Genomic DNA, 14,012 nt, shown 5'->3' with positions numbered 1-14,012 from the left:
CTGTACTGTTTACCTCTACCTGTAATGTGCATCCTTCTTTTTTGGTTTCACCGGCCTTATTTCCTCTTCCCACGTGTGCACACACCGTCATCAGGCTGGAATGTTTCCAAGGACAACAGGTTGTCTGTCCAACTCCACCCTGCTAGAGAATGTACCTGCCTGGGCAAAGGTCAGTGACTGTTGTAAGCCTATCAGATGAAGCATCTGGTGTTAGACGGAGGAGGGAGGTGGAATTAGCACCTGTTACTTGATAGGCATATGCAGGCAGAGAGTGAAGAAAGCAAGTTTCAATGTTATCTTTGGACCATACTCTAAAAACTGACCCTTAAGCAACCACAATGGAAGAGGAATATGGCACAAAGATCCTAGGAAACCCAAGAACACGGCCCAGGAAAAGATTCTGGCAACAGCATCTTGGGTGATTAATCAGCTGTAGGTAAGTGAAGCCCATCCCAAGAAATATCTGTGTCTCCATGCCATGCTATCTTTTCTCTTTTTGGTCAAGAAACTGCCTTTCTTTTCAGAGGATTATTATACTGTACACTCAGACATATTCCTTCTTCAGCTATACTATAACCAACATACAGTATAGGCAGATTTATTTCCCTATGAATTGCCATGTATTTCTGTTTATCTTTTACTTTCATTTAAACTTCAGGAGATCACAAAGAAGGTGGTGGAATTGGCATACTTTTTAAGTCTTACAACCATCCTTTCTAGGTTTCCTTACTTAGTAGTTTCAATCACTAACAGTTGGAAATGGTGAGCAGGACAAGTCTTTTCCCATATGGGTTAATGCTGAATAGCTAAAGCCAAGCTAGGTGCTAACTTCTCCTAGCTACAGACACTCCTGCAAACATAGCAAACATTGTCTCAAACTAGTAAGCACCATCCATACACAGTCTTAGGCATTTAATTCTTTTGCACTATTTAAATGAAGTGGATGGAGCCAGGGATATGGATTTCATGATAAAACTGTACTCATAATTTAACATCCACAGGGTTCAATTGTTTGTTTTTCAAGAATTCAAGCTTCAATCACAGTAGCAGAAAGAGATTTAGGGGCGTTTGGGGTGCGGGAGAGATTTACCTTCTATCTTGATCCACCTTCCAGTGATTTAGTACTAGATTTAGTACTTTGGCTTTTCCAATCATTTGTCTTAGCTAGCAATCTGCCTTAAATAGGCCTGATCTCCCTGTAGTTTTAACAGTGATCTCATATTCTATGCCGGTTGGAGGGGAGGGTTTGAGCTGATGCTGTCAGGCTGTGTCTGGATCAGAAGCCTCCTCTTTTCTGCTCACTGCTTCTGCAAGGGACACCTCCAGTAGCCTCTGATTAAATTATTAAACAATTGCCTGGGATAAATGAGATCTCTTATTTGAGAAGCGGTGGGGGAGGATTAATTATAATTCTTTCATTCTTATGTGCTGTACTAAATATCCTCTAAAACCATTATCTGCTGTTAGATCTCCATACATAATTATTCTCAAACACATCTTTCTGATTTTAAAAAATGCATTAATTGTGGCCTTTGACTACCAGTGGTTTTATAAATGACCACCCCATTGCTTTGATGCCAATGCCCTATGTATTGCTAACATATGAAGTTACTTTTTCTATCTTACTTAATATCTTACTTAATTTGACAGCTAAGATCTGCTAAAATACAAAAAAAAGGGCAATAATTTTAGTCCTGAGCCAAATCACTAACACGCTCTATCTGCAATTTTTGATTAAGAAGATATTAAACTAATCAGGGTTTATTTGAAATGCCAACTTTCTCTGACTTGGAGATATGTTGAGGGACAATTTTGATACAGAGAAACATAGAAGTTGTAGTAACTCAATATATCGCTTGAATACCAGGCTGGCAGAGGTTTATTTTCAAGGACAGGTGGGCAGTGTTATATCTTGTCTGTCCATTTCATCTGCAGACAAATACAAGGGAAGCAGGAAGAAAAAAAACCAAGAAAAACAGTATTGTAAATAGATTGCTTTTAAGCCTCAGTAAAGAATGTAAAGGGTTTTATGCCAGACAGTACATTTCAGGAGCTTCTCCTGAACATATTCAGATTCTGAACTTAGATTTCACACTGTACTGTAATTTTTTAAACAAAGAGACTTTCTGGTTTCAGAGCTCAGCAAAATAAGTAGGCCTCAAAATACGAAGGCCATCCAGGTGTAATAATTATCATATTTGTCTGTGAAAATAATTTCATTTTCTAGTCTGAGATACTTTTGATATTCTACAGAGGAAGACTGTAGAAAATTCTAAATTTAAATCCAGAAAATTTAAAGCCATTTAAGCCAGATAATCTAAATTCCCTATTAAATATTGAAAAATATTGAAAAGATTTTAAAATGGATCAGTGAGGAATCACCATCTTGAGAATAGGGTACCAGAAATATTTTACTATTTTTCCTAAATACTGTTCAGATATTCAGCATCCACTTTCTACCTAGATTCCTGCCTAATTTCCAGAATATCTAAAGTGTGTGTGTGTGGGGGGGGGGGGGGAACCAGAAGAGCAAAGTAGTATGAAACAGTTAAATGCTGTTAGAAAAATTAAATCCTATTATTTGTACCTTAAACTGGGGATGAAGAAAAGAAGCTAATAATAAGTCCAGGTCTCAATCGCTCTTGGAGAAAAAGTGTGTATCAAGGGTTAAGACAGCTTAGATGCAAGCTTCTATTGTCTCACCACACAGAGAACCAGTTGGTGACAAGAGGCAGATGCTGATGAGGGACCATGTGAGACTGGAACAGTGAAAGAAGCTTTCTTATTGTGTGGGATCTCTGCTTCAATCATCAGCTTTTGCTAGTACAAGATGCAAATGCTACTAAAATGAAGACTTGTACCAAGAGCCTAAGAATTGGTGCATGACATGAATAGTCTTATGCCAAAGAAGAGCCAACCTGTTGAAGACATACCTAAGACTGCAACACCTATGAGTAGAATTCTTGAAAGGCAAGGAATCACTGACCCAGCATCCTGGAACTAAGATGTCATAACAAGAGCACACTGAAGGTAACAAGAAATTTAGACCAGTCCTTGAGGGCCTGCATGGAAGAAGCTTCTTTACTAGGCATGTGTGCAACATTTCTGGATTAGACCAATGTAAACTTTATAATCAAATACTAAGGAGGTGTGTAATAGCCAAGGAAATTGATGTGACTAGTCAACAACTGTTTCCAGTCTAAGTATTTTTACAGTAGCTATGGATATTCCCTCCATTCCTCTAACTCTGTATTTAGTACGTGCTTTATAAGACAATTCATCTTGTTTTAAAATCACATTTCAGTTTTGTTGGATGACCACTAATTCTATTTTGATACAAAATGTTTCTGCTATTTATATTTATCAATCTATTCTCAACCGTTCTCAATCAAAATATGTCAGTTTCTACTGCATATTTTAATCCAGGTCATTCAATTTATATTGTATAGGTATTCCTTTTGATGTTGTCTTTATTCACATAATCATTATAACTCTAGATTCATCAGATTTACAAAACTACAGAATAAGGGTGAGCTATTGCTTCAACAGAAGCAATTCTGGTATTTTTTGCATTATATCTTTCCTAATCTGTTTTTGCCTTCCCCCCCCAAAATATTAAGATGCTCTCATGGGACGTATCTTTTTTCCTGCAATTAACAGAACTTTGTACCTAAACAGCACATTGCATGTCTTCCGCTTGCTCTTCTGGGGTAATATTTCACAAATGTGTTAGTAGATAAAATTTAATCATGCTTATCTCATTTTATTGAAACAATTGTGAGGCCTTGATACTATGATTGTGTTTTAATCTGCTGTTTTGATTTTGTGATACTCAGAACTAATTTTATACTGTTTTAATGTGCAGTCTGAAATGTTTTAGGAATTGCACCAAGGTATTTTACATTGTAGAGGCAAAACATGTTGAAAAAAAGATGGAAAATACTGCCTTGCCAGTAGAACAACTAAAGATGTGCCTTGCAGTGGGCTGGAGAAAAGACAGAAGTGATGTCATGAGAGGGTGTCCTTTAATAATCATTAGAGAACCATCTTTGTACTGTAATTAGAGGGACATGAGGATGAGCCCTAGGATCAGAATAATTACTCTAATAATTTTATGAAAAATATATCTGTAAAAGAAAAGGCTATTGTATATTCTTAATATTTTTAACAAATGCAAAGCTAACCCCAACATGATGTAAACTGGATTTCAATATAGAACCTGTTTTTGCCTTTTCTCACTGGAAAACTCCCCCTCTTTCAACCTCTATCATTCTGATGTCATGAGACATGCTTGAAGCAAATATAATTTCTCTTTGCCTCCCATCAAGACAAAAGCTACTACAAAGAGCCAAGTTTGGCAGCCTGAGAATATCAAACCCACCTTTTCTTAAAGAAGAGATTATAAGTATTTTTAAAATGATTGTCGAATTTATAGAGGTGGGGGTGTTACTAAAATAGCATTAAAACCTGAGACTAGAAATCGGAGAAGCATTTTTTTGCATGCTTATATTTTGCTATAAATTATTGAAACTGTGTAAACGAGAAAATACATCCAAAAGTTTCATAGGGGCAAGTATCAGTTATAAGTTACTTATTATTAGATGTTCTTGCTTTTCCTGGCACAAACATTTTGCCACAAGGAAAACTTGTGATTCAACTTTCCCAGACATGGAAGAATATAACCTGGCCCATAAAAAAACTGATTTGACTTGCATGAACCCTACTTGACCCCATGGAGAGTGGTCCTCATCACTCTTTTCACTTTTCAGAGAGAAAGCTCTTTTCATATTTTATCACTGTTTCCTTTACAGATAACTGGCAGGATCTGGGCGTGCTCAGAAGGGAGCTGGAAAAACGCTGAAGCAGGTTTTAGCCTCAGCCTCAGCCAGAGGAGTCTTCCATTTCTGCTGTTAAACTCTCAACCATTTCCTCCCAAAAAGGAAAAAATAAATGTGATTTGGATAGGAACCAAATAAAGGTTCATTGCCTCTATCCCTGGGAAAATGTGACAAGCACCCACCCTCCTCCTTGCTGCCATCCTCCAGATCAGCTGAAAGCACAGTTCCTGTGGCCCATTGGTGCTGTGTATGAGCCGGTTCAGCATCCACCATGGCAGAAATGGAGCACCTGAATGAACCCAGGCTCCCAGCTCATGCCAGCCGCATCCAGAGGAACATCCTGGAAGAACATGTGGAGCTATGGTGGTTCCAGGAGCCCAAGAAGTCCCTTATTTGCTACGGAGTAGCAGTGGCCTTGATCCTGGCCTGTGGGGTGGGTGGTATTGCCCTACTGTACAGTACTAGCAGTCGCTCTGGAGAGTGGAGGCTGGCAGTGGGCACAACACTCTGTCTGCTGGCACTCTTGGTACTACTGAAGCAGCTGTTGAGCTCTGCCATCCAGGACATGAACTGCATTCGCAGACGGGAACAGGTGGAGTTGCTGAAGAGCGGTGGCTCCTCGGACTGCGCCGTGCTTCTGCTGACAGCCTTGGTGCTGCTGGTGTGTGGCACAGTGCTCACAGCCCTCTCTACCACCAGTGTCAGCACTAACCCCACAACCCCACGCCCCTTTGCCAGCATGTTTATCAGTGGCATTGTGCTCACAGCCGCTGGAGCAATTATTCTCTTCAGCCTGTTGTTCTATTTAACATGGACTTCCTGCCGCACAGCAACTCGTCAAAACCAGGGGGCTCAAAACAACAGTGCCATTTTCACTGTATCAGGACATATTTCGGCCAGTCAGCAATTTCCTCCTACCTCCAGTATGGCAAACTTAATTTAGCCATCAAGGACATAATAGGTGACTGCCATTGACTCTGAGATTACTCTGACTTTAAGGTTGGATTTGCTCTATATGTCGTCTGACCCAAACTCAGCAATGTGATGAACTTTTCACCACAGAGCATTTATTCTCAGTCAGTAATGAGGCCTAGCTTCTTGGTAAGACGTTTGCTTTGGAGCACCGGGAGATTCAAAAGAAGTGTAAATGAAGGAAAACAAATGGCCATCACTCTCAACTGGGACTGTGGTTATCCTAAGTAACTAAGGCAACTTGAAAACGCAGATAAGCAGCTCTCTCTCTCTCTCTCTCTCTCTCTCTCTCTCTCTCTCTCTCTCTCTCTCTCTCTCTCTCTCTCTCCTCCCTCCCTCCCTCCCTCCCTCCCTCCCTCCCTCTCTCTCTCTCTCTCTCTCAGCGATTCCACTGAAAATCTATTTCAATCTAATGTTGTTTTCTGAGGCATTACTATACCACTTTTTTCCAGGTGATCACAAGAGGATAGCAATAAGTTATATTTGTATGTTTCTTTTTGCTATCTTCTAGCAATCCCAAATTTTGTAACCCAGAGATGGCAATTCTGCAACTTGCCATTATTATTTATTTACTATTTATTAAATTTATTGGACGTCTACCTTACCACAGACTAATGGTACTTGACAGAAAATAGAGGATAGGAATAATATTTTCCAGTCTTAAGATTTTGGTGTTCTCCAGTTTGTAAACAAGATAAAGTCACCCAGTCACTGGGAGTCAGGTGGCATGTAAATTTCATGAATGTTTATTAGTAGTATTATAAAAGAAAGTTTACAGGAGAAGCATTCTGTGTGAATCAATTCATACAATATATATGGAAAACAAAAGTGGTATAGATATGCTGGTGTATGAAGAAATAATATTTCGTTTAGCTTTATAATGGAAGTCCCTAGGTCTGATTATTTCAAGAAACATCTTGCTCCTGACAAAGAGCAAAATAGATGTACAGCATCTGCAGATGAGGAGTTTTGTAATAAACATCTGTCCTTTCCTGCAATGCCAGCTTTCTCAGCAGTAAAATAGCAAAGTCAGTAAAGTTTACTTACATTGTACTCTACAGGTAGTCCTCAACTTACAACAGTTCATTTAGTGACTGTTCAAAGTTATAACAGCACTGAAAACAGTGACATGGTCATTTTTTTACTTACAACCATTGCAGTATCCCCATGGTCAGGTAATCAAAATTCAGATGCTTAACAATCGGTTCATATTTATGATGGTTGCCATGTCCCAGGGTCATGTGATCAATGTGTGACCTCCTAACAAGCAAAGGCAATGGGGAAGCAGATGAAGGACATTACTAACTTAAAAACTGCAGTGCTTCACTTAACAACTTGCCAAGAAAGGTTGCAAAATGGGGAAAAAAGTCACTTAACAAATGTCTCACTTAATAATATAAATCACAACAATATAAATTTTGCACTCTATTATAGTCATAAATTGAGGACTACCTTATGAACTTTTGATTTGCATCATATGTGCAAAAGGAGATGAATGGAATGATATGCTGTTTAAGAAACGTGAGGATGCTTGCAGCAATAGGGGGTCCTTTTATCTCAACTAAAGTACAATATAGCTACATTTCTATGATTTTAGCACTTTCTACAATACTGGATCTGGAAGAAAAAAATATGTTGTTTTATTGTTTTATGTAGCTTCTAAGCCCTTTTGAAATGTAATTTGGTTCATATATGTATCTTGAAAATCAAAATTAAATAAGATAATGTAACAGCTTGTTGCTTCACCAGGCACCCATCTACCTATGGATAGCTTACATCCAATTACCATATTACTAAAACTTAGTTCTCACATACAAGCTTATTCACTCATCCTCAGATGTTATAGCAATTTCCACTGGAATTTAAATGAAAAAACATGTGGAGGAATCTGCTGCTATTCCCACCATTTCTGTGGCTTCTACTTTACAAAGTATCATTCTACAACCATAACCCAGGATCTATTCACCCGGCTTCAAGAAACATGGCTATAGTTGTGAGCTATTAAACTGTGAAACAACCATTCCAATTTCAAAAGTTCACTGGAGTTGAATAGCCAATTAATTTCCTTATATTTATGGCATCAAAATTATCCTTACTTTGCATCTTAACAAAACATGTGAAAAACCCGAGAATATGCATTTTTTCTTGCTAGAAACATTAAAAGTTCAAAAAGTTCATTAATGCTTTCTACAATTGCTTGGGTGTTAGCTCCACTGAATTTAGTGGGAAGAATATAAAATTAAAAGCACTCTGATGCATGTTATGTCAACTAATTTCCCTTTTTACCTTTCCAACAGAGTAGCTCTAAGCGAGGTTTTCTATGTCTGCTAGACATTTGGGACTTTTTAGGATTTTAATGTAAACTCTTTCCAGTTTCTTTAAATTCATAATTTTAATTTCAGACAATATTGAAGCCTAATTCTAGAATAAAAAGATTTATATAATTGAGAGGAGGAAGCATATCTCCATCCTTTAGCCAGCATGTTCATCTTACTGTCAAATTAATATGGTCTCTCTCTCTCCCTCTCCAGCTGGAAAACTAGTAAACATCCTAAAAGCCTAATTTCTTTCTGGTTTCAGATCCAAAGAACGTGGGATGCACATGTTGTAGAGGAGCTAAGTTTAACCATAGTCGCCATAAGCTAGACTTGCAAAAGCCTACAAGTTAAATTACAGGTATCTTTGACTAATATGATCACAGGCAGCAAGTGCTGAGAAATATCTCTGCCATACCTGATGGAAGGAAATTTAGAGGATGCAATGGATCTGAAATTAGTAAACAGGACTTTGCAAAGCAACTGAAAGGGCACTTGGCAAAGCATGCTAGGGCAAACAAAGCATCTCTCCCTTAAGCATTAAAGTGGCCATATCCTCTAAAAGTCTGCTTTTGATTGTCTGCAGGTGCAAGTACATACACGGACAACAGATGCAGAATACAGGAAGGCCATGAGTTAGAATATTATATGCAACGATCTATCCCAGTTTTCCCCAGCCAGGTGCCTTCCGGGTGAGTGACGTGCTGGAGGAAAGTGCCTGGGAAAAGATGTTTCAGACCCACTTTTTCTCCCTCCACTCTAAGGTGGTTATCCAGAAGTTTTGCAACCTGCATCTGTTCTGTATTTGTCTGACTGCCAGAAGTTCTTGCAAGCGGCGGCCGGCCACGAAGTCACAAAACCACCCCGTCCACATATTTCTCAGTCGTTTCTTAAAAAGATCCCAATACAAACTTCCGTGGGATGACGTCATCGGCGTCAAGTTTTCTACAGTCCTTCCGTTTGCGCTCTTAGACGTAGAAAGAAAAGAAAAGAGTCGCTCTCAGCGGGCTTGAAATTGCTGTCACAGGGATCCTTGAAGTGTCAGCTGCCTTTTGGCTCGGGGAACAATGTAGTCTTGTTTTAATTAATAGGTTTTTTTTAAAATGTATTACATGTATTACTGAAAATAAGGCAGTCTTGTGCACAACATAATATGTCTTCATTTGCAAAACACTTTTGCTTTTCGAATTATTGATTTACCGAGTTCACAAACCTTCACACTAAATTTTGTTTGTTTGGTAATTACATCTGCTGAAATTTCACACTGAAAATATTTTTTTCAAATTCGGTAACCTTAAGGTTTGTAGACTTCCACTCTCAGATTTCTGAGAATTTAGATACATTGAAATATTGCCGGGATTGAAAAACTCTTGCTCTAAACCAAGTGGCAAATGATCTTTTTTTTTTTACTATGGTTGAGAAGTCGCAATGTCACCAGAAGAGATACTGTTTTCTTTTCTCCCACGTTTGCTGTTGCATTTTGGTGTTTTAAAATTGTTTTTAATTAAATGGACACTAATGGTGCTTTCTATGCTGCCAAAAAGGTTGGTCCTTTTAAAATTAAGAGCATAGCTTGAAAGAGGCGTGAATAAAGTTGTGGCGAATGTCACACTAATGTCTTTCATGACAGCATTTGATAAATGTTTGAAATCTCCAAGAAGTTGGAGTGCCAGAGGATATGCAAAATGGCTTCTGCTTCAGAAGCTGCTATCTCTGTAGAAATAGGTAACACAAGACAAGCCAGGAAATGCATTTGATTTACTGCCTATTTTGTCTGTTGTGCTGTTAGGTGGCACGGTTTCCTATTTCTCAGTACTGGCCAGGGTACTGTGTACAATTCCTGTGTACAATTCCACACAGAGTGGATATGAAGACATATTTTTAGAACAATATTGTACATTAATCACTGATCATTTGAATCCAATCTCTTCCAGAGCTTTTTTTCAAATTTTGAAGAGACTAGAACATCATGTGGTTTAACCAGGCCATGATATTTTCTTGTTGATTTGTTAATTAATTTACTGGGAGCTATATTCTGTTTATTGACAGCTCTGTAATTCTTTCAGTGTTAAATTTGATATATTATGAATATATGAACAGGGCTTTTACATCATTTTCCGGTAAATTCTATCTCTCGTGAGATTGGTCTGTCTCCCAAGAAATAGAAGGAAGAGGTGGGTCCTCTAGCTACAGATCTGTATGTGGTATTGTTGCAGAAAATCAGGAGACCCGGACTGCGAGATCAAGAGAAGCTTTATTTTGGCCAAAAGGCTCAGACAGTGTAAACCCACATCTGACGTCTGAGCGAGGTTCTTAGGGAGAAGCATGTTCTTCCTCAAAACAGTTAACACGGAAATATGCTAAATCATTTCTATGGGCTAGGCTCCTTATTGCTAGGCAGAGAAGCATGAAGGAAGCACTAGTTTCATTCTGACTTATGTGGTTGAGCTCTATGTCTGACTCGCAAGTGAGACCTCCAACTGACTTAAAGATTAGAAAATGTATAACGAGATAGAAGGGATAGACGAGGCCCCCAGGAGATCTTCTAGTTTGACCCCGTATCATGTTCACTCTTATACCCAAATATCGCTTTATGTCTTGCCCAGGGATGTGCAGTCAAGGGAGGCAGGACCTCACCACTATCATGATGAAAAGAAAAGAAAATTAAAAGGAAAAAGGCAGAGGTAGTTGCTGCCAGAGTTACAGTGGATGACTCTGCTTAGAGCTAACTGCAGGGGGAGGCGAGAGAACTATGTGCCTCCTTTGCATAAGGAATTTTTCGCCTTTTAACCCTTGCTCAGAGTTAAGCAAGGGTTAAAAGGCAAAAAATTCCTTATGTAAAGGAGGCCCGTGGTTCTCTTGCCTCCTGCTCTGGCAGCAGCAGCTCTTGCCTAAGTTGCCTTTTTTTTTTACATTTTCATCATGGCGGACAAGAGGAGAGTTGAAATCCTCTGACACAGCTGGAAAAGGTATGTGGGTGGGAGGGAGGGGGCAGGGGGGAGGAATTCAAAATTATTTGTAAGTAATTGTAATTTGTACTATTATAAGTAATTTGTGTGTGTGTGTGTTTTACCCGCCTCTACTGGTGCGCGGGCTGGCACTTTTTTATTTTTTAAAGCCATGCCGCCACGTAGAGCGGGACATGCCGGCTTCCGGCCACTCAGCAGGTCCCGCTGTATGGCCGGGGCGGCGGCATGCACTTTAAACTGCCAGCACGCCTCCCAGTCATAAAGCAGGACGTGTCTTGCTCTATGGCCGGGGCGGCGGCATGCACTTTAAAGTGCCAGTGTGCCTTCCGGCCATTTAGCAGAATCCGCTGAATGGCCGGGACGGCAGCATGTACTTTTAAGTGCCAGCACGACCCCCGGCCATAAAGTGTTTCGGTCTATGGCGGGGCACACCTCGGCCATTCAGCGGGACCTGCTGAATGGCCAGAAGGCACGCCGGCACTTTAAAGTGCATGCCGCCACCCCGGCCATTCAGCGAGACCTGCTGAATGGCCGGGAGGCGCGCTGGCCCTGTAAAGTGCATGCCGCCACCCCGGCCATTCAGCGGGAGCTGCTGAATGGCCAGGAGGCGCACTGGCACTTTAAAGTGCATGCTGCCGCCCCGGGAGGCGCATTGGCACTTTAAAATGCCAATTATTGGGACCTGGGGCTGGGGTGGCGGCATGTACTTTAAAGTGCTGCGCACCAGGCTGGGTGAGTCCCGGAAGATGGGCAGGAGATGGCGCTGGCGGCCGGAGCCCCTTCTCTCACCATCCCTGAGGAGCCACCGAGCGGTGACAGTAGCAGCCATGTCTCACAGAGTCACAGCAGCATCTCCGGCATCAGTGGCTGCTGACCACACCTCCTACCTGGTCCCTTCTCGCTGCTTCTCGCCGCCGCCACGCTCTACCGCCTGCCCCCCGCCTCCTCTATCCCCGCCGCTGTGTCCGACAGAGGCATCTCGCGTCTATGGTAAGGTGACCAGATGTCCCGATTTCAGCGGGACAGTTACAATTTCTAAGAATTTGTCCCGTGTCCCAGGCGTTTTAAAAAAGTCCCAATTTTCTGGCTTCATGTTGAAGGCCCAGTGGATTTGCTTAAGAAATCATAACCGGGGCAAGACAAAAGACACTCTAACTAACCTCTCTCTCTGTCTCAGTACTTTCATTGAAGATATAATTAAAACGTTAAAGCAAGAAAACGGACACACACACACGCCCTTTTTCCTCATTTTATAAGAAAAATTGACCCAGTACCATAGAGCTCCAGGAAATACATTGGCTAGAGAAATCGCGAGTGTTCCTTCCTGGATTTTCCGGAGGTGAGGGGCACGGAGGTTAAGTGAATAACTGCAGCTGGTATTTTGTATTTTGGATAGAATATTTTTTTAAATAGACTAAGACAATTTTTAAAAAGAATCCACACAGAATAAATTGAAGTAAAACATTTCAAACTATTCCACACAGAATAAATTGAAGTAAAACTATCTTTAAAAATTCTATGCACAATATATTTCAAAGTATTGTGCATAGAATTTTTAAAAATGGTTTCACTTCAATTTATTTTGGATAGAATCTTTTTTAAATAGTCTAAGACAATTTAAAAAAAGAATCCACACAGAATAAAACTATTTAAAAAAATCCTATGCACAATAAATAAAATATTATTTTAAAATACATTAAAAAAATAAAAGAAAAACCCCCGGCTCACTTACCAGCAGGCAAGCACTCCAAGTCAATCCAGAATGATGTAGATGTTAATACAAAGAACTGAGCAAATTAAAATGGTGAAACTATTAGTCCCAGGGAAATATTTTTCAAAGAAACTTTGCCACCATTTTTTCCATATGAGCCGACCTCCAACCTCCGTGCCCCTCCCTCTGGGAAATCCAGGAAGAAACAGTCCTTCCTTCTCTAGCCAAAGTATTTCCTGGAGCTCTATGGTACTGGGTCATCTTTTCTTATAAAAGGAGGTAAAAAAGGGGGGGGGCTGTCCGTTTTGTTGCTTTAATGTTTTAATATCTTCAATGAAAGTACTGAGACAGAGAGAGGGTTAGACAGAGTGTGTTTTGTCTTGCCCCAGTTAGGATTTCTTAAGCAAATCCACTGGGCCTTCAACATGAAGCCAGAAAATCGGGACTTTTTTAAAGCGCCCCAGTACATGGGACAAATTGTTAGAAATCATGACTCTCCCGCCAAAATCGGGACGTCTGGTCACCTTACCTTTGGGATGAGTGCCAGGAGATAATGGGATTAGCCATTTTTTTTCACAACCATAAGAGATATTAAATTCTCAAACCTCACTTTCTCACTTTCAGGAATTGGTCCTTAATTATTTTAAACTGTTAAGAGACTTTCAAAATGACAAGTTGGAAAATGCTGATGAGTGTATCTTCAGACCCAAACAAAAGAAAATTGTAATTATAACCTTCAGAATTTAATATTGTAAGCCACCCATAGTCTCCTTGTGGTAAGATGGGTAACAAACAAATTTAGTAAATAATAAATAATAAACATCCCTATAATCCCTTAATTCAGGTAGATTCGGTGCAATTAGATGGAACTGAGCGTTACTGACCCGATTCCCTTCCTGATGCCATACCAGATATTTTTTCTTTGCGCTCTAAGAGAAAAACCTGCTAGGATTGAACTCTCAAACCTTCCAAGGTGGAGGCGAATGTCTTCATCACTAGGCCACCACGAACAATAAATATAATAAAAAATAACAATTTAAAGTATCTGAAATAAACGCACATAGATGAGCAATTTCATGAGTTCAAAAACTGGACACTAGAGGGAACAAAAGAGGAAAGATTAACAAGCCTACAAAATTTTGCAAAACATAATCATACTGAAATAATAGCAGCAATATCAATAATGTCAGTAAAGATATTTACCTCT

The 14,012-nt window shown here is 39.9% G+C and overlaps 1 protein-coding gene across 2 annotated transcripts; it reads left to right on the top strand.

Moving 5' to 3' along the window:
- The first annotated feature begins 245 nt into the window (after positions 1-245).
- TMEM125 (transmembrane protein 125) lies at positions 246-6,133 on the top strand. 2 transcript variants are annotated; one of them, XM_014064225.2, is made up of 3 exons: positions 246-436; positions 2,711-3,030; positions 4,812-6,133. In XM_014064225.2, exon 3 carries the CDS (start codon positions 5,110-5,112, stop codon positions 5,779-5,781), a length of 672 nt encoding a protein of 223 aa, XP_013919700.1. In that variant the 5' UTR covers positions 246-436; positions 2,711-3,030; positions 4,812-5,109; the 3' UTR covers positions 5,782-6,133. The 2 variants fall into 2 exon arrangements, with proteins under 2 accessions (XP_013919700.1, XP_013919701.1); XM_014064226.2 differs by lacking the exon at positions 2,711-3,030.
- The last annotated feature ends 7,879 nt before the right edge of the window (positions 6,134-14,012 follow it).

This window comes from Thamnophis sirtalis, unplaced genomic scaffold (genome assembly GCF_051295495.1).
Source record: "Thamnophis sirtalis isolate CommonGarterSnake01/CBP01778 unplaced genomic scaffold, rThaSir2_p1.2 scaffold_7, whole genome shotgun sequence".
Classification (NCBI taxonomy): Eukaryota; Metazoa; Chordata; class Lepidosauria; order Squamata; family Natricidae; genus Thamnophis; species Thamnophis sirtalis.
Note: the sequence above shows the minus strand (reverse complement) of the source record. Positions and strands in the feature narration are given on the sequence as shown.

Coding starts and splice junctions, on each gene's coding strand:
- TMEM125 (XM_014064226.2), top strand. CDS start 5,110: ATGGCAGAAATGGAGCACCTGAATGAACCCAGGCTCCCAGCTCATGCC.